The sequence below is a fragment of the Ursus arctos genome, unplaced genomic scaffold (assembly GCF_023065955.2).
Source record: "Ursus arctos isolate Adak ecotype North America unplaced genomic scaffold, UrsArc2.0 scaffold_2, whole genome shotgun sequence".
In the NCBI taxonomy this organism is placed as follows: domain Eukaryota; kingdom Metazoa; phylum Chordata; class Mammalia; order Carnivora; family Ursidae; genus Ursus; species Ursus arctos.
In genome coordinates, this window is record NW_026622874.1 from 64,498,469 (window position 1) to 64,517,896 (window position 19,428).

The 19,428-nt window shown below is 46.2% G+C and overlaps 1 protein-coding gene across 9 annotated transcripts in view; it reads left to right on the plus strand.

Moving 5' to 3' along the window:
* The window catches only part of ASH1L (ASH1 like histone lysine methyltransferase), a 173,606-nt gene extending 158,647 nt beyond the window's left edge, over window positions 1–14,959 (plus strand). For all 9 annotated transcript variants that reach the window (XM_057315003.1, XM_057314999.1, XM_048225436.2 and 6 more), the window contains 11 exons: window positions 2,915–2,969; window positions 3,052–3,184; window positions 5,136–5,384; window positions 6,170–6,256; window positions 7,119–7,209; window positions 7,984–8,122; window positions 8,231–8,403; window positions 10,232–10,398; window positions 11,745–11,785; window positions 12,682–12,983; window positions 13,331–14,959. In XM_057315003.1, coding sequence (XP_057170986.1) covers window positions 2,915–2,969; window positions 3,052–3,184; window positions 5,136–5,384; window positions 6,170–6,256; window positions 7,119–7,209; window positions 7,984–8,122; window positions 8,231–8,403; window positions 10,232–10,398; window positions 11,745–11,785; window positions 12,682–12,983; window positions 13,331–13,422 — 1,529 coding nt within the window. In that variant the 3' untranslated portion in view covers window positions 13,423–14,959. The remainder of the gene's footprint in view (window positions 1–2,914; window positions 2,970–3,051; window positions 3,185–5,135; window positions 5,385–6,169; window positions 6,257–7,118; window positions 7,210–7,983; window positions 8,123–8,230; window positions 8,404–10,231; window positions 10,399–11,744; window positions 11,786–12,681; window positions 12,984–13,330) is intronic.
* The last annotated feature ends 4,469 nt before the right edge of the window (window positions 14,960–19,428 follow it).

A 19,428-nucleotide genomic window follows, 5' to 3' on the forward strand; every position in this document is an offset into this window, starting at 1 on the left:
TTTTTTTTTAACATAATCTCTACGTAGACCCAATGCGGGGCTTGAACTTGCAATCCTGAGATCAAGAGTCTCATGCCCTACCAACCAAGGTTTTAAAGGGTTTCCTTGCAAACACCTTTACCACCACTCCTTTCCTCTTTCAGGACATCTTTAGAGTATGTGTTGGTGATGGTGGGGAAGGAGAGTTTTTAATTTGGGGTAGGTAGTGTGGTAATATATGTGACTTTTTCTGGCCAAGGAATTTGAAGATGTTTAAAATAAGAGATTTTAACAAATAATTGCAGCTTTTTGCCCTCAACTTTGGCCTAGCTCTCCCTCCCTCTCCCTAGATTCTGAGTAATTTGTTTTCCCTTCCCTTTTCTTTCTCTGTCTACTACTTATCTCTGAACTTTAGAGGCTCTTTGCGGTTTTGTTAACCTAAGGGTACAGAGAAGAAAGGGGGAATCAGCCTGTCCTAATATGTAAAGTTTTGTGGCACCTGTTCTCTTTCCATTCTGAAAAAGTCACATTCCCCATTGCCAACCAGGCCCGTCTGATCTAATGTGAAACTGCAGCCAGTATGTCTACATGTCCCTACATTCTGGGCATGAAGTAACAGGCTTTTTCTGTCACTGTAGTAAGTTGCTAGAAAGCAGGGTAGCCTGTGAAGATTCCTCAAAAAATTAAAGATGGAAGGTCATGATCCCAGGGTCCTGGGATCAAGTCCTGCATCAGGCTCCTTGCTCGGCAGGGAGCCTGCATTTCCCTCTGCCTGCAGCTCCCCCTATTTGTGCTTTCTCTCTCCCTCTCTCTCTCTCTCTCTCTGACAAATAAATAAATAAATAAAATCTTTAAAGAAAAAAAAAATTAAAGATGAAGGGGCACCTGGATGGCTCCGTCAGTTGAGTGTCTGATTCTTGGTTTCAGCTCAGGTCATGATGTTTTGATCTCCAGGTTGTGAGATCAAGCCCTAAGTCAGGCTACATGCTCAGCATGGAGCCCACTTGGAATTCTCTCTGTCCCTCTCCCTCTGTCCCTCCCTGCCCCACCCTGCCCCCCGACCCTCCTTTGTACTTACTTCCCTCTCTCTCTCAAATAAATAAATCTTTATTTTTTAAGATTGTATTTATTTGACAGAGAGCATGAGCAGAGGGAGGGGCAGAGAGATCAACGGAGGGAGAGGGAGAAGCAGGCTCCCCCACTGAGCAGGGAGCCTGACGCAGGACTCTATCTTAAGGCCCTAGGATCATGACCTGAGCCAAAGGCAGACACTTAACCGAATGAGCCACTCAGGCTCCCCAGTAAATAAATCTTTAAAAAAAGAAAAAGAGGGATGCCTGGGTAGCGCAGTCGTTAAGCGTCTGCCTTCGGCTCAGGGCGTGATCCCGGCGTTCCGGGATCAAGCCCCACATCAGGCTTCTCTGCTGGGAGCCTGCTTCTTCCTCTCCCGCTCCCGTGCTGTGTTCCCTCTCTCGCTGGCTGTCTCTCTGTCACATAAATAAATAAAATCTTAAAAAAAAATAAAAGAAAAAGAAAAGCAAAGACAACAATACAAAAAAATAAAAATTAAATAGGTAGAAGTACCGTATGACCCAGTAATCACACTACTGAGTATTTACCCAAAGAAAATGAAAATACTAATTCAAAAAGATACATGCACCCCTGTGTTTTGTGCAGCATTATTTAGAATAGCCAAGATTTGGAAGCAGCCCACATGTCCATCCATGAATGAATATGTAAAGAAGAGGTGGTACATAGGTGCAATGGAATATTACTTGGCCATGAAAAAGACGGAAATCTCGCCATTTCTAACATGGATAGACCTACAGGGCATCATGCTTAGTGAATGAAATAAGTCAGACAAATACTATGTGATTTCACTTGTTTGTGGAATCTAAAAAGCAAAATGAGCAAAAGATTCTTAAATACAGAGAACAAACTGATGGTTGCTGGAAAGGAGGGGAGGGGATGGTGAAATAGATAAAGGGGTTTAAGAGGTACAGACTGGGAGTCACAAACTAAATAATGCACAGAGATGAAGAGTACAGCATAAGCAGTGTAGTCCGTAATACTCTAATAAGTTGGTGTGGTGACAGGTGGTGACTGCACTTACCATGATAAGCGTTGAGGAATATACAGAATTGTCAGGTCACAATGGTGTGCACCTGAAACTAATATAACATATGTTAACTATACTTAAGTAATAAAATAGGATGTTTTTAAAGATTTTCTTTATTTCTTTATTTGAGAGAAAGGGAGCTTACGAGTAGGGGAAGGGGCAGAGGGAGAGGGAGAGAATGTCAAGTGGACTCTGCACTGAGCGTGGAGCCCACACAGAGCTCGATCTCACAACCCTGAGATCTTGACCTGAGCTGAAATCAAGAGTCGGAGGCTTAACCAGCTGAGCCACCCAGGTGCTCCATAAAATAGAATTTTTAAAAAGAAAGTAGGTATGGTAGCAAGTAGCCCCACAGCCTGAATCGTTTTCATAATATAGAGTAACTGTGTTACAAGAAAATATTCCAGAAAATATTTACAGTACTGAATTATTCATTATCTGGAACTTAATTGAATCCAAACCAACAGAATAATATTAACTGTGGTCCATTAACAAGAACTAGGAAACATTATTTGGATAAGACGGTCTTTGCTTTAGTAAAATTTGTAGATCAGAGAATTGTCCTCGCAGCCTTGCCGCTTCAGTAATTTCCCATCTCTCGCTTTTCATGTCCCAGGCCATCCTGAAAGTATCTTCCCTGCCTCTAAGTACCCACATTTCTGAAAAATACTGTACATTTCATGGTCAGGCCTCAAAAAAAGCTTAGATTTTTTTTTCCCTAACTTCTAATTTTGGGGCATCTACATTTTCAGTGAGGAGTCAGTACGTGCCTCTCTTGTATCGCATAGCCCTTCTGAACCTTGCCGTCTTTTGCAGATTCTTCCCGACAAGCTCTGGCAGCACCCCTTTTGAACCTCCCCCCAAAGAAAAAGTAAGTTCACAAATGTGGGAATCACGTGAGTTTTCAATCCGTGTCGAGTGTGCCAGATTGACACCCTGGCTTTCTGCTCCAGGAATGCTGATTACTACGAGAAGATCTCCGAGCCCCTGGACCTGGCCACCATAGAGAGGCAGATCCTCACCGGCCATTACAAGACCGTGGAGGCCTTTGATGCTGACATGCTCAAGGTGTTTCGGAATGCTGAGGTACTTACACCAACTTAAAACATGGATTTAAGAAGTTTGTTTTGAAGAGGAGGTGGGCAGGGATAGATGGACTAGACAAGGTGAGCTAGACAGATGGGGGGTGGGCTAGACAGGGGTGGACATTAAGGAGGGCCCTTGTTGAGCACTGGGTGACATACATAAGTGATGAATCACTGAATTCTCCAGAAACCAATATTGCACTATAGGTTAACTAACTAAAATTTAAATAAAAACTTTAAGAAAGGGCGCGTGGGGGGCTCAGTCCGTTCAGCGTCTGCCTTCAGCTCAGGTCATGATCCCAGGGTCCTAGGATCAAGTCCCAGGTTGGGCTCCCTCTTCAGTGGGGAGTTTGCATCTACCTCTCCCTCTACCCCTCCCCCCTGCTCATGCTCACTCTCTCTTTCAAATAAAGAAATAAAATCTTTTTTAAAATTAATTAATTTAATAGCTTCTTTTTAAAAAGTGATTTGAAGGGAGCTATTCTAGAAGCTTAAGATTTTTCACTTCCTTCAACCTTTATATTTCTGGCTAAGAAAAGGAACAATTTTTTTTTTCCAAGATTTTATTTATTTATTTGAGAGAGAGAGCACAAGCAGGGGGAGCTGCAGAGGGAGAGGGAGAAGCAGGCTCCCCACTGAGCAGGGAGCCCGATGTGGGGCTCGATCCCAGGACCCTTGGATCATGACCTGAACTGAAAGCAGATGCTTAACTGACTGAGCCCCCCCCAGGGGCCCTAAAAGACAACAATTTTTATTGAGCACTCTTTATGAAAGGGTTAGGTGTACTAGATATTGTGAAATCTTATATAATAAAGACACTGATATGACTAGAATGAAAGGTTAAATTATACTCCCTAAAATTTTTGTAAAAACCTAATTTAGGGGGCGCCTGCGTGGCTCAGTCAGTTGTCATCCGACTCCTGGTTTCAGCTCAGGTCGTGATCTCAGGGTCGTGAGTCCCACATTGGGGCCCACGCGTGTGTGTGTGCCCACATTCTCCCTATCTCTCTCTCTCTCTCTCTCTCTCTCTCTCGTTGAGTGGATAAATCCTGGGGGGAGGACAACCTAATTTAGTATTGAACCTTTGTATTTACATAATAAATTTTACCACACTTAAGTCATATGTGTAATTTCTTTCCTCAAGACAATAAATGCGTGTGAAATACACAGAATTATGTATAGTAAGTAGAAATAAATCTGAAGGATCGAATTGAGGGGAATTAGGCTAATGGGTGGTAGATTAGGGGGAGCTCATTGATGAGAAGGTGGCCTTGAACCGATTTAAAGGAGAAGATGGAATATTGTATGGTACGTAGAAAAGAGGAAGTTTTTCAGTGATTTTGAAATACCTTGGAGAGGAATTGGAAGGACAAAAGGAGCTACAAGATAAAGGAAAAATTGAGGTGAGGACAGAAACAAGAGAAAAACAGACAAGTAGGAGAAGAATTAGATCAGTCCTGAATTATAACACGCTTTCTACTGAAACCCAGCTTCCATATCCAAAGCTTGTAGCTCTGTCCCCAGCATCTGTCAGACAGTCAGTGCAGAAGTCCCACACACTGCACTTGTGATAATAATTCATATTCCGTGCTCACTGTGTGTTTGAGCTGATGACAGTAAGGCCTGTGGCTGAGTTGAATGACAGAGCAACAGAGCAAATGGGAAACCATCATGCAGATTCTACGTTTTATTTATTTTAGTTGACACTTACTGGTATTGAAAATCTGTTAACCAAAATGAAGGAACAATGAAAATCTTACTACCTCCTCCGGGGGGGTGGTGTGTTTGTGTGTTTGAAGTAAGCTCTGCCCCCAACATGGGGCTCAAACTCACCACCCTGAGATCAAGAGTCACAGCTCCACCGACTGAGCCAGCTGGGCGCCCCTCTTCAGGTATATGTTTAAGCCACATTGAGAAGACCAAACAGGATTTCTTTTTCCTGCTTTCTTCAGAAGTACTATGGGCGTAAATCCCCAATTGGGAGAGACGTTTGCCGCCTACGGAAGACCTACTACAATGCCAGGCACGAGGCATCAGCCCAGATTGATGAAATTGTGGGAGAGACAGCAAGTGAGGCCGACAGCAGCGAGACGTCTGTCTCCGAGAAGGAGAACGTGCACGAGAAGGACGACGATGTGATCCGCTGTGTCTGCGGCCTGCACAAGGATGAAGGCCTCATGATCCAGTGCGACAAGTGCATGGTGAGGCCCAAGCAGGGCACAGGCCTGCTTTTCAGGGGTGTGGCGGCCACATGTGACAAGGCCTCTGTGCTTGGCTTGTGGGCTCTTTAGGAGCTTGAGCTCTGCCGTGCTTTCTTCCATCCTGCATTCTGCACCGGATGGCCTTTCTCCTGTTTCATACCTCTGGCGTGTTCCCCTTCCCTTCCTTTCCCACCCGTCCTCTCTGCCCGCGTCCCACTGCGTGCACCTCGCATCATCTGAACCGACTAGAACGCTGCCGTGCGGGGCGGGGTTGACGCCAGAGCGGCGTCAGCGTTGCCGCGTTCTTCAGGAGCAGAGTGGACGGAGCTCCCGATGGAGGAGTGTCTGAACCCGTCCCTTACTGAAGGGGAAGTGGCGCTGAGAGGAGCGGGGTGCCCAGGGCAGTCAGGAGGCTGGAATTAGGCAACAGCCCGGAGAAGCATGGTGTGACTAAGGCCTCCACGTGGCCCGGTCCCTGGGGTGTGCCGCTGAGTGAGCACCGGCGTGCTGCTGTGCTCCTTCATCCTCCCGTTCTCTGTCCAGCTCCTCACTTCCTTTCCCACTTGTATGTAGTACGGACCAGTCAGCGTGCTATGTTCAGACAAGCTCTTCTTCTTTTTCCCCCTATTTGAAACCATTTATCTCTAATTTCTCCCTCACCCACTTAACCCTTAGTTCCCTTGGGACTTTACTACTGCTAATTCTTTTTCTATTTTATTCTCAGCCCCCAGCACTTCTCTCAGTAAGTCTGAGTCCCCCTCCCAACTGCACGCTTCTCCCCACAGGTGTGGCAGCACTGTGACTGTATGGGGGTGAACTCGGACGTGGAGCACTACCTTTGTGAGCAGTGCGACCCGAGGCCTGTGGACAGAGTAAGCTGCCCGCTGGTGATCCTCTGATCTACAAGTAGGAGATGTGGCACATGGTGTCTTACCTGCTCTGCTCCTGGTGCACTGAATTTCCTTTAATAAGTCACTCAACCTCTGTGGGCCTTAGTTTCTTACACTTTACACTAGGGTAATAATTCTGCCCTTTCTTTTCTCAAGTGTGTGGTCAAAGGGGAAATAAAATACTTAGAAAATTGTGGAAGCAATGGTACTATATAAACACCGTCAGCTGTCCATGAAAGAAGTACTTGTGAAGTCAGAACTCAAGTACACAGGTTAGTCTTAGGCCCACTTTCCAGGAGAGACAATGGGTTGGGTAACTTGCCCAAGTTACAGATGGATTTTTGTCCTGGTTCTGTTGTGTCTATACGTGTGATCTCGGGCAGGTCTTCTCTGTACAGGGAAGTGTTTAAGGCAGTATTTCTTAACAGCAGTGTTGTCATTTTCAGCGGACATTTCTGTGCTCTGAGGGATGTGCTGCAGAATGTCTGGTGTCCCTGGCCCTTGGGCACTAAATGCTGGTGGCCTCCCTGAGTCCTTGTGACAGTCACTGTCCCCCCTCACACATTTTCATGCTCCCCAGGAGCTGCAAGAGCAGCCATACTATTAATGCCTCGTACGGCTAGTTTGGGTACTTGGCCTGTCAGTTTTGTTCTCTGCCTTCACTTTCCCCGTTCAGCTCTAGCTGCTTTCATCTTTGTGTACATGTGTGTTGTGTTGAAATGACCAAACAGTAAGTCTTAAATTGGTTGTGAATTCTAGGTTTGAATTCTTTTTCTCTTGAATGGAGATCAGTAGGCTGGTGTCGTAGTCCTAGCCCTTACCGTTGGCTTTCTGTTCTTACCAGGAGGTACCCATGATTCCTCGGCCCCACTATGCCCAGCCCGGCTGTGTCTACTTCATCTGTTTGCTCCGAGATGACCTGTTGCTTCGTCAAGGTGCGCATACACAAGCTGACTCTCCCTTTCTGAGTGGTGGGAGTGTCTGCTCTCTGCGTAATAGTTATCGTCACCACATGACGTTTCATAGCAGTCGAATATGGTTGACCCTTGGACAATGCAGGGTTTAGGGGCACCAACTCCCCCCCGCACAAAAATCCACATACAACTTTTGACTCCACAAAAACTTAACTACTAATAGCCTGTTGACCACAGCCTTACTGGTAACGTAAGTAGTCGATTAACACATATTTTGTATGTTAACATGTATTGATATATTGCATGCTTACACTGGAGTAAGCTAGGGAAAAGAAAATGTTAAAATCGTAAGGTTTTTTACATTATATCTACAGTACTGAACTTTATTCATCCAAAAAAAAAAAAAGGTCTGTGTATAATTTGTACATGTACAAATGTACAGCTCAAACCCACATTGTTCAAGGGTTAACAGTATGGGTTTTGTGTATCCTCTAGTTCTTGGGCTTCATACATTTCTCCGCCACCAAATAAAACTAATTTGGAGAGACCAGGATGTCATAAAGCTAATTCTAGGACTGAGAAAAACATACAGGATTCTAAGAGTTGGAAGACCTCCCTTGGGCCACTCTCATAGTCCGGAATTGATGACCATGGCTGTTAGACTGCCAGTGGTAGCTCTCTGTATCTGTTGTTTGTTTTAGACTTTAAGCCCTTCCGTATAGACCTTGGGTCAGACCAGTGGACATCTCACAGAGTTCACGCAAGCATCATTGAACTTGTCCTGTGCCTTCCTAGGCGACTGCGTGTACCTGATGCGGGATAGCCGGCGCACACCTGATGGCCACCCAGTCCGCCAGTCCTACCGACTGTTGTCGCACATTAACCGAGACAAACTGGACATCTTCCGCATTGAGAAGCTTTGGAAGAATGAAAAGTACGTGTTTGAGGTCCTCTGTCTTCTTCCAGCTCTGCCCTTCCAGCACAGAGCTGAATATTGCCTAGGATCTTGCCAGGCGACTAAAACTCTCCCTTTCTTCCTTAGAGAGGAACGTTTTGCCTTCGGTCATCACTACTTCCGCCCCCACGAGACCCACCACTCTCCATCCCGCCGTTTCTATCACAATGAGCTGTTTCGGGTGCCACTCTACGAGATCATTCCCTTGGAGGCTGTGGTAGGGACCTGCTGTGTCCTGGACCTTTATACGTATTGTAAAGGTAAGTGACCTGAGCTGCTGAAGAAATGACCTCATGTCCCTATTCCTTCATCTGCTGTTGCCACTCCATTCTCACTGTCTCTGATAAAACATTGTCCCAGGCCAGCTGTGAAGCTTCAAAGAGCTATATTTTTTCTTCTTTTAGCTAGCGCTTGGTACTCAGTAAATGTTTTTTGTTTTTTTCTTTTTTTTCTTAATACTCAATAAATGTTAATTCCCCCCTTTTTTAAATTTTTTTAATTTTTTTAAATTTAGTTATTTCTTAATAATATGTACTCAGCATTCTATTAGTATCATCACAAGGCATGTTCTTCCACCCACCCATTCCAAAATCCCAAAGGCCATATCTACTGTGGACATTAAACAAACCCAGAAAGTACACTAGCTTCCTAAGCTCCGTGGTTAACAGTGTAGGCTGTAGAGTCAGTTATTTTCAAATTCCAGCCCCACCACTTTTTACTTGTGTGTCTTTGGGCAAGTTACCTAACCTACTGGCAGTAGGGATTAGTACCTATCATAGTGTTTTGTGAAGATTAAATGAAGTAATCTGCAAAAGCACATGCCCAGTTTGGGCTCACAGTAAAAGCTCAGTATGTCCAGTTGTCACCATTAGTGAGCTCGGCTGCCTCGCCTTCTCTCTCGTAGCAAATAGTCCAGAAGAATGTGTATTCCATTCACGCATCGGCCGCTTGGGGCTCCATGATTCTGGGGACTTCATCCCCCGGTTATAAAGTGCTTATTTCCAAATATGCTCCCCTCATTCATCCTGCCTTTCCTCTCTCCCGACGTCCCCACACTCTGCTCTGTGTTCCCTCCCAGGTTCCATCCTGCCTTTCCTCTCTCCCGACGTCCCCACACTCTGCTCTGTGTTCCCTCCCAGATTCCATCCTGCCTTTCCTCTCTCCCGACGTCCCCACACTCTGCTCTGTGTTCCCTCCCAGGTTCCATCCTGCCTTTCCTCTCTCCCGACGTCCCCACACTCTGCTGTGCTCCCTCCCAGATTCCATCCTGCCTTTCCTCTCTCCCGACGTCCCCACACTCTGCTGTGCTCCCTCCCAGATTCCATCCTGCCTTTCCTCTCTCCCGACGTCCCCACACTCTGCTCTGTGTTCCCTCCCAGGTTCCATCCTGCCTTTCCTCTCTCCCGACGTCCCCACACTCTGCTGTGCTCCCTCCCAGATTCCATCCTGCCTTTCCTCTCTCCCGACGTCCCCACACTCTGCTCTGTGTTCCCTCCCAGATTCCATCCTGCCTTTCCTCTCTCCCAACGTCCCCACACTCTGCTGTGCTCCCTCCCAGATTCCATCCTGCCTTTCCTCTCTCCCGACGTCCACACTCTGCTGTGCTCCCTCCCAGATTCCATCCTGCCTTTCCTCTCTCCCGACATCCCCACACTCTGCTGTGTTCCCTGCCAGATTCCATCCTGCCTTTCCTCTCTCCCGACGTCCCCACACTCTGCTGTGCTCCCTCCCAGATTCCATCCTGCCTTTCCTCTCTCCCGACGTCCCCACACTCTGCTGTGTTCCCTCCCAGATTCCATCCTGCCTTTCCTCTCTCCCGACGTCCCCACACTCTGCTGTGCTCCCTCCCAGATTCCTGCAGCACTTGGATGAGCTGCCTGTCTGGTTCCTTCTCACCCTGTGACCTGCCCTTACACTCTGAGATACACACACGCCCCTCTCCTTTTCCAGCACTGCTGTCTGGGGACTCTCCTTTCTTCTGCGATCACCAGATGCCTCCCAGTGGTATGGGCTCATCTCTGGGCAGCTCTAGCTCGAGGTGAAGGAGGGGAAGGCAGGAGGGTTCTTTAACAATATCTGAACTCCTAGGGAGACCCAAAGGAGTGAAGGAGCAAGATGTGTACATCTGTGACTACCGGCTGGACAAGTCCGCACACCTGTTCTACAAGATCCACCGGAACCGCTACCCTGTCTGCACCAAGCCCTATGCCTTTGACCACTTCCCCAAGAAGCTCACGCCCAAAAGAGATTTCTCAGTAAGTCTCCTTCCTCTTACCTGTCATGTCAGGGCAATGTAGTTCATGCACGGAATTCCTCGGGTAGGAACCTTCAGGCTCTCTGCTGCTTCCTCCTATTTGTCCATCCCAAACTCTAGGAATCTGTCTCTAGTTGGGATTTTTTTTTTTTTTTTTTTTTTAAGTAGGCTCTGTGCGTAGCGTGGAGCCTGACACAGGGCTTGAACTCATGACCCAGAGATCAAGACCTGAGCTGAGATCAAGAGTTGGACGCCCAACTGACTGAGCCACCCAGGCACCCTTGTTTGGGATTTTTAAGCAGCATAAATACATTTATTCTCATTTCCTGGCATGGGCTGTTTCTGAGCAAGTTGTTGATATCCATGTTATAGTCAGGTTTTCTTCTTTTTTCTCTCCCCTCTTTACAGTCTTGGCCATTGAGCTCCTAGTGTAGTTTTTTTGTTGTGTCTTCATATCAATAATTTTAAGAAGCAAGCAAAGACAATAGCAAGAACACTGAGAAGACTTTGGTGAAAATAATTCAGGGCTTTTTTCCTTATTTACATTTAAAATGTAAGACACCATCATTATATAAAATGTGAAAAGTACAGAGGCATTAAGAAGAAAAAATTGTAGGGGCGCCTGGGTGGCGCAGTCGTTAAGCATCTGCCTTCGGCTCAGGGCGTGATCCCGGTGTTCTGGGATCAAGCCCCACATCGGGCTCGTCCACTGGGAGCCTTTCTCATGTGCTTTTTCTTTAAATTGTTGTGAACATACTCCTCCAATTCTTTTGTGCCATGCATCAGTCCACAAAGGCTTTGGACATCCATCCATCCGTCTGTTTGCTGTAATGAAACTCTGGCCTACGCTACTCATCCTTGACTCCGCTTTTTGTGGGCTTGTCAGAAATTGTGACCATCTTCCTGGAATGTTTAGAAACCATCTAACCAGAAAGCAAACTTTATGTCCCTGTTTTTCCTATAATTGTTTTTGGATTTCTCTAAACAGTATTTATTTTATATTCTCTCTGCCCACCACCAAGCCCTGCCTCTCATCTAAGCTTCTTTGGTCTTGCTCGGGCAACAGCTCACAGGTTCACTTTGAAGCCCCAACCTGAACTACTTAAATGTTGGGATGGGGCAAACGGGACTGGGAGCCCGTCCCTCTTACTGTCATCGCAGGCTTACAAGACACCAAAACCACCGTGGCCTTACAGACGGACAAAAGGACTGACCTTCTGCCCTTAAAACACAGCCACCCAGCTCGGAAAACACAGCCACCCACCCTGTGTTTTCCTTCCCTCCCCAGCTCCTTGGCTCGTCTGACCCAGCTTCTGCGGTACGCTTACCACTTCCCTTTCTTTGCAGCCTCATTACGTCCCAGACAACTACAAGAGGAACGGAGGGCGGTGAGTCCCCTGGGGGATATGAGCACAGCCCTTATATAAGGAGTGGGCCAACAACTTGAGTGGAGTAAGAGCACCACCACCGACCCACTCGACCCACCCCCCGAGGGCTGGGGACTCTGTGACAGTGGCCTGTGGCACCAGCAGTGGTTCGGAAGCACTGGGTGTCAGGAGGCTCTGTCTGCTGATGGAGCTTTAGTCGGGGGCAGGGAGGGAGACTCACAAGGAGTAGAAACAGAAGGATAAGATTTGGAACAGAACTCTAGACAGGTTCGGAAAAGTCTCCTTTTTCAAGCTTTTCCCATGACCCCAAGGTGTCTCAGTCCGTGGGACCTGTGTTGAGGACCTGCTGTCAGGAAGCTGTCCGTGCGGAGCTCTCACTGGGCATCGTGGGCGCGTGGCTGGTATTTGTGTTGGTTTTGTACAGTCTTGTTCTGAGAGAAGGAGCAGTGAAGGCTGTCCTTCAGTGTCCTTTCCCGGTGGATGGGGGTGCGCCCACCGCGGCACTGACCATGAGGGCAGCGTCCTGGGTGATGCGCGTGAGGACAGAGTCGGGAAAAGCAGACACTCCGTGCAGATTCTCATTGTAGTGGGACTGCAGGCATCATGAGGCTGTGTCGTACTTCTCTGACGGCTAGCTGTGCGGTTTGACCAGCTCTGGGGTAGTGTGTGGACTCCTGAAAGAAGGAAAACTGAGTTTTGTAATTAGAAAATAGATTTCAGGAAAAGGTAGTGATTCGTACAAATAATAATACAGTGATGATCGGAGCCAAGGCTCCTAAGAGCTAGACTCAAGATCTCAAGCCAACCTGAGGTGCCTCCCCTCCCTCCCCTTCTCTCCCTTCCCCTCTGGAGGGCGCCGCACGGCCTCAGTCGAAATGCCCACATCCCTCTGGCAGGTCATCCTGGAAGTCCGAGCGCCCAAAGCCACCCCTAAAAGACCTGGGCCAGGAGGATGATGCTCTGCCCTTGATTGAAGAGGTTCTGGCCAGCCAGGAACAGGCCGCCGACGAGCTGCCCAGCCTGGAGGAGCCGGAACGGGAGGGGGCCCCTGCTGAAGTGGGCGAGGGTGAGAAGAAGCCAGAGGAGAGTAGTCAGGAGTCTCAGCCGGCCTCTACCCCTGAGGAGCGGCGGCACAGCCAGCGGGAACGACTCAACCAGATCTTACTCAGTCTCCTTGAAAAAATCCCTGGGAAAAATGGTAAGAAAGAATCAGGCTCATGTCCAGGGCTTAAGATAAAGGGGAAATTAGTGAGGACGGGATAAAAAAGAACAACTTACCATTACTTGCCCAGGATGGAAAGTGTTCTGTGAAAACGTCATAGTTCTTTGACGGGCCCCGCACACGGTTCCATCCTGGGAAGGGGGCGGTGGGTGGTGAGAGCCCCCCACCCCCCAGAGAACTTCTCTCCTGAGGCTGGAGGAAGGCCCGAGGTGCTTAGAGGTCAGAAAAGGAGTCACTGGACTCCTGCGACCTCCTTAGAGCTCAGATCTGGAATGTGGAGCAGGAGGGTGGTGTTTGATGGGCCTCCTTGGTTCTGTTTTCAGCCATCGACGTGACCTACTTGCTGGAGGAGGGGTCAGGCAGGAAGCTGCGAAGGCGCACTCTGTTCATCCCAGAAAACAGCTTTCGGAAGTGAGCCTCAAAGGAGAAGCTCGAGCATCTGTGATCAGTGGAGCTAACAGTCCTGCCTCTTGTCCTGAGTGTAGACAGGGGTGGGGAGGGTCCGTCCGGCAAGGGGAAGGGGCCATGTCGTTGACATTAGGTACTTAATAAACCTTGGAGCTAGTGGAGAGGAAGGGGGTCTGTCTAAACAGTTCAGTTTAACTTGTTTTCCTCTCCACCGCTTCACCCCGAGGGTTCACAATGGGAGGAGGACGGAGCACACGGGGTGACCGGAGCCTTGTGGTACTTCATAGCACTCGCCCCTGCCCCCAGCTTGGGTCTTTCTGTGTCATCCTCTGATCCCACAGGCACTGCTGCCAGGCTGCTTCCTATACCCAGGTGTCACTCCCAGTCCGGCAGGAGGGGGTCCCCATCCCACCCTGCCTCTTCTCTGTGGGCTCCAAGAGCTACCCCAGAGACCTCAGACAGAAGCAGTAGCTGGGGCCTCTTTCCAGATAGATCCTTGACCAGGAAAGTGTCTCTCTCCTTTCTTGCCCAATCAGGTCAAAGTAAAACATGAACTGACAAGTCAAAGCACTTGTGTCTGCTGCCCTTTTCCCTACCTCTCCTCCCCGGAATGTAATCATGGAATAGGGAAGGCCCCCATGGGGTCAGAGGGCACAGGACTTACGGTCATGATTTTTGTTTTAACCTTCATAACCTGCCGAACCTGTTTTCTTCTAATGAGAAGGCCGGGCCCCCGCCCGCACACGTGCTTTTCACGCGCTGTGGCTCGCGTGTGTCCGCCGTGCCGGGCGAGCGGAGATGCGTCTCAGAACAGACTCCATGCAGAAGCTCCGGAGACGTGGCCTCTAACCCACACAAGTCACTACACAGACTGCGGAGCAGTGTTCACACTCAGAGGACTTGTCGTGAGTGCGCATCATCGGTTTAAACACTACTCTCGTCTTCATTACATGGTCCTCAGTGTCCGCCTCTTAAGAGACAGTGCTCGCCCCACCCGTCCTGTCTCCTCCAGCCTCCTGGTGACAGCAGCAGCGGGAGGGACGTCAGGATGTCTCCTTCCTTCCCGTTCTTTTGGCCAGAAGTTACCAGACAATACTGTCTCTTTAAAAATAAAATTTAAAAAGCTTTGCTTTGTTGTCTTCTCAGACATACATATGCATATACGTTTTAGATGTTCTTATAAGAGAAAAGATGATTTTTAAACGTGCCAAGTTTTGTGTGTATATATGTATGTATGTATGTATGTATGTACGTATCTGCTGCGTGACTAGGAAGCAATACAGCAGCAAACACGTCCCGTCACTTCTCTGCCCCCGGACCAACGCTGTCCTCACTGTACATTTCCCCTGATGATGACGACGCTCTGACTTGTTTAGGTAGAAACATTGACACCTTCCATTCCATTGAAGCTTTTTTTCTTTTTCTCCTTTCTGTGTCAATCTTGAGGGAAAAAAAAAAAAAAACAAAACAAAAGAGACAGGGGATGCCAAAGATCCCCTTGAGCAGAGAAAAAGCAGAATAAATATTTTATTAAAGAAAAAAGAGAATTAAGAAAATAGTTTGGAGTATTTTCTTACTGTAGAGAAGCACTGTACATTACGATGAGACCTGGGTATAAGATACTCACGTGTGGAGCTGGAAACGTCGCATGTCCACGCCCGTCCAAGTGGTTTCTTTTGGTTTTCATTGCAGGGAGCTGGGTGGGAGGGAGGTGGGAAATAGGGGCACTTTGGGGGTCTCCTTTTAGTCAAAAAGCAGGAAAATGACAAGAAAGAGATTAAAATTCAATATTTCCTTGAATAGTGTTAAACACTAAAATTTTAAAAAACAAAAAAAGAAAAAAGAAAAAAACTTTGTAAAATGTGAGAACAGAAGCAAAAGACACTACGCTCTGTCATTTTATCTTTCTTTTGTTGAAAGACTAAAAACTGAAATGTTTTTTAGACAATCAAATGTTAGGTAAGTGCAAAAACTTGTTTTTTCTTACTGGTGTAGAAATTAATGCCTTTTTTTATTTTTCGGTTATTTTATAATAATGAAATAAAAAGAACCCCCTAGCTGCCAGGCGGGTTTTGGTGTTTGAAACGCGGGGCAAAGCACTACATCACTGCAAATAGATCCAGAGTTAGTGTGCATGTCTGTAGGCTGTGTGATTGCGGAAAATATAAATGCTGCTAATATATTTCCTTTTTACAAAAGCATATCTAAATAGATGATTGTTTTGATGTTAATCTTTGTAAATTATGTATTACCAATTTTAACATTGGATGTAATTGCATAAAAAGCTTGCATCTCAATCCTTGAAAGTCTAGTATTAAATGGAAAAAACTTTTCCTAACAACAGAGTGGTGAGCTTGCTGTTTTTTCCCCTTTCCTGTCCTCCATTTATCTTCCAGGATCTCCTTCCTCCATCGTGTTGCCAAACAGATCTTTTTAAAAACCACATCATTGGCATCCTGGGCCCCCGCAGGGGCACACTCACCACTGTTGACTAGAGGATAAAGCCCTTTCCTCAGTCTTAGGATCTTTTTGGTCAGAGCCCAGTCTAACCAGTCAACAGAGGAATCATCTGTCCTCTGCACACATACACACATCCCTCAATCGTCTTCATGAACAGACCCCAAGCTTGGCAACAGTAACTTCAGGCCCCCGTGTCAGACCATTTCCAGTCTAAGCAGCTTACATGTATTCATTCATTAATCTTCACAACAGCCCTTTTAGGTAGGTCCCCAAACCCAATTTTATAGATGAGGGAACTGAAGCAACACAAAGGTTAAGTACTTGCCCAGGATCATCTAGCTAGTTAGATCGATAATCCTCGTGATAACCCTCTGTAGTTACTATTCCCATTTTGTAGAAATGAAAACTGAATCTCAGCAACTTGCCAGAGATCACCTACTATCCCGTGTTGGAATCAGAATTTAAAAATCTTCATCTGTGAATAGAAAAGTGTCAGAAATAGGCAGTGTGGCCCTACTAAGGAAGATGGAGTCACTCCTGCCAGCAACGAAAGGACCCAACAGAACGTCCGCCCACACGCGGACCACACTGAAGCTCTGAGTTAGCTGGAACGGTTGCTCAGAAGTATCAAGACCATTGACTGCATTCCCGGGACACAAGGGTGGTTCGACATTTGCAAATCAATATATTATATCACATCAGTAAGAGAGGATAAGAACCATTTGATCATTTCAATAGATGCAAAAAAAGCATTTGACAAAGTTCAACGTTCATCCATGAGAAACAAAAAACAAAAACCCTCAAAGTAGGTTTAGAGGAAACATACTCCAACATAATAAAGGCCATATATGAAAAACCCACAGCCAACATCATACTCAATGGTGAAAAAGTGAGAGCTTTCCCCTAAGGTCAGGAACAAGACAGGCATGTCCACTCATTTTCATTTAACATGTCCTGGAAGTCCCAGCCACAAGCAATCAGGAAAAAGCAATAAAGGCCATCCAAACTGAAAAGAAGTAAAACTTTCACTATTATCAGATGACAACGATACTACATACAGAAAACCCTAAAGACCACCAAAAAAACTACTAGAACTAATAAATGATTTCAGTAAGGTTGCAAGATATAAAATCAATGTCCAGAAATCTGCATTACTATACGCCAATAATGAAGCAGCAGGTAGAGAAATTAAAAACTAACCCCCCAAAAAAATCCCATTTACAATTACACCAAAAATAATAACATACCTAGGAATAAACTTAACAAAGGAGGTGAAAGACCTGTACTCAGAAAACTATATTGATAAAACAAATTGAAGATGACACAAATGGAAAGATACTTGAGGCTCTTGGATCAGAAGAATTAATACTGTTAAAATGTCCATACTAGGGGTGCCTGGGTGGCACAGTCGGTTAAACGTCCAACTCTTGGTTTCGGCTCAGGTCATGATCTCAGGGTCGTGAGAGGGAGCCCTGCGCTGGGCTCTCTGCTCAGCACAGAGTCTGCCTCTCTTCCCCCCCCCCCCACCACCTCCTGTGCTCACTCTCTCAAATACATGTTTAAATAAAAATTTAAAAAGTCTATACTACCCAAAGCAATCTATAGATTTAATGCAATCCCTATCAAAATACCAACAGCATTTTTCACAGAACTAAATCCTAAGATTTGTGTGGACCCACAAAAGACTGAATAGCCAAAGCAATCTTGAAAAAAGAAAAATTGGAAGAAGGACAATCCCAGATTTCAAGTTATACCACAAAGCTGTAGTCATCAAAACAGTATGGCACTGGCACAAAAACAGACACACAGATCAATGGGACAGAGAAGAGAGCCCAAAAATAAACCTACGATTATTAGTCAATTATTCTTCGACATTTAGACAAGAAGATGCAATGGAAAAAAGACAGTCTCTCCAACAAATGGCGCTGGGAAAATTGGGACAGCAACATGCAACAGAATGAGACTGGACCACTTTCTTACACCATACACAGAAATAAAATGGATTAAGGACCTAAATGTGAGAACTGAAACCATAAAAATCCTAGAAGAGAGCACAGGCAAGGTCTCTGACATTGGCCGTAGCCAACATTTTTCTAGATGTCTCCTGAGGCAAGAGAAACAGAAGTAAAAATGAACTATTGGGACTATATCAAAATAAAAAGCTTCTGGACAGCAAAGAAAACAATCAACAAAACTAAAAGACAACTGGCAGAAGAGGAGAAGGTATTTGCAAATGACATATCCAATAAAGGGTTGGTATCCAAAATATATAAAGAACTTCCATAACTCAACACCAAAAAATAGTAATTGAAAAGTTGGCAGAAGGCATGAACACACATTTCAAAGAAGACCTCCAGATGGCCAGCAGACACATGAAAAGATGCTCATAATCACTATCAGGGAAATGCAAACAAGACCACGATGACAGACCGACCACCTCACGCCTGCCAGAATGGCTAACACCAAGAACACAAGAAACGGCAAGTGCCGGCGAGGACGTGGAGAGAAAGGAACCCTCGTGCACTGTTGATGGGAATGCAGACTAGCGCAGCCACTGAGGAAAACAGCATGGAGGCTCCTCAAAAAATTAAAAATAGAATTACCACATGATCCAGTAATTCCACTATTGGATATTTTCCCAAAGACTATGAAAACACTTATTCGAAAAGATAATGCACCCCTATGTGTTTTATTCTTTTATGATTTTTTTTCAAGTGATCTCTACACCCAGTGTGGGGCTTGAACCCACAACCCTGAGATCAATAGTCGCCCACTCCACTGACCAAGCCCTCTGGGTGCCCTCACCGCCGTTCACTGCAGCAGTACTTAACAGTAGCCATGTAATGGAAGCAGAGCCAGTGTCCCTTGATAAATGAATAAAGTTGTACACACACAGGACTATTACTCAGCTGTAAAAAAAAAGAATGAAATCTTGCCGTTTGCAACAACATGGACGGATCTAGAGGGTATGACGCTAAAAGAAATGAAGGATAAATGCCGTATGATTTCACTCATATGTGGAATTTAAGAAACAGGAAATTTTAAAGAGACAAACCCCAAAACAGACTCTTAACTCTAGAGGGGAGGTTGGTGGGCCCGAAACAGGGGAAACAGGTGAAGGGAACCAAGAGTCCACTTACCATGATGAGCAGAGTAATGTATAGAATTAATGAATCACTATACTGTATATCAGAAACTAATATAGCATTGTATGTTACCTATGCTGGAATTTGAATTTTTTTTTTAAGATTTTATTTATTTATTCGACGGAGATAGAGACAGCCAGCGAGAGAGGGAACACAAGCAGGGGGAGTGGGAGAGGAAGAAGCAGGCTCATAGTGGAGGAGCCTGACGTGGGGCTCGATCCCATAACGCCGGGATCACGCCCTGAGCCGAAGGCAGACGCTTAACCGCTGTGCCACCCAGGTGCCCCTGGAATTTGAATTTTTAATCGATTTTTTAAAAAACAGAGTTTTTGGGTGGCTCAGTCAGTGAAGCATCTGCCTTTGGCTCAGGTCATGATCTCAGGGTCCTGGGATCGAGCCCCGCATCA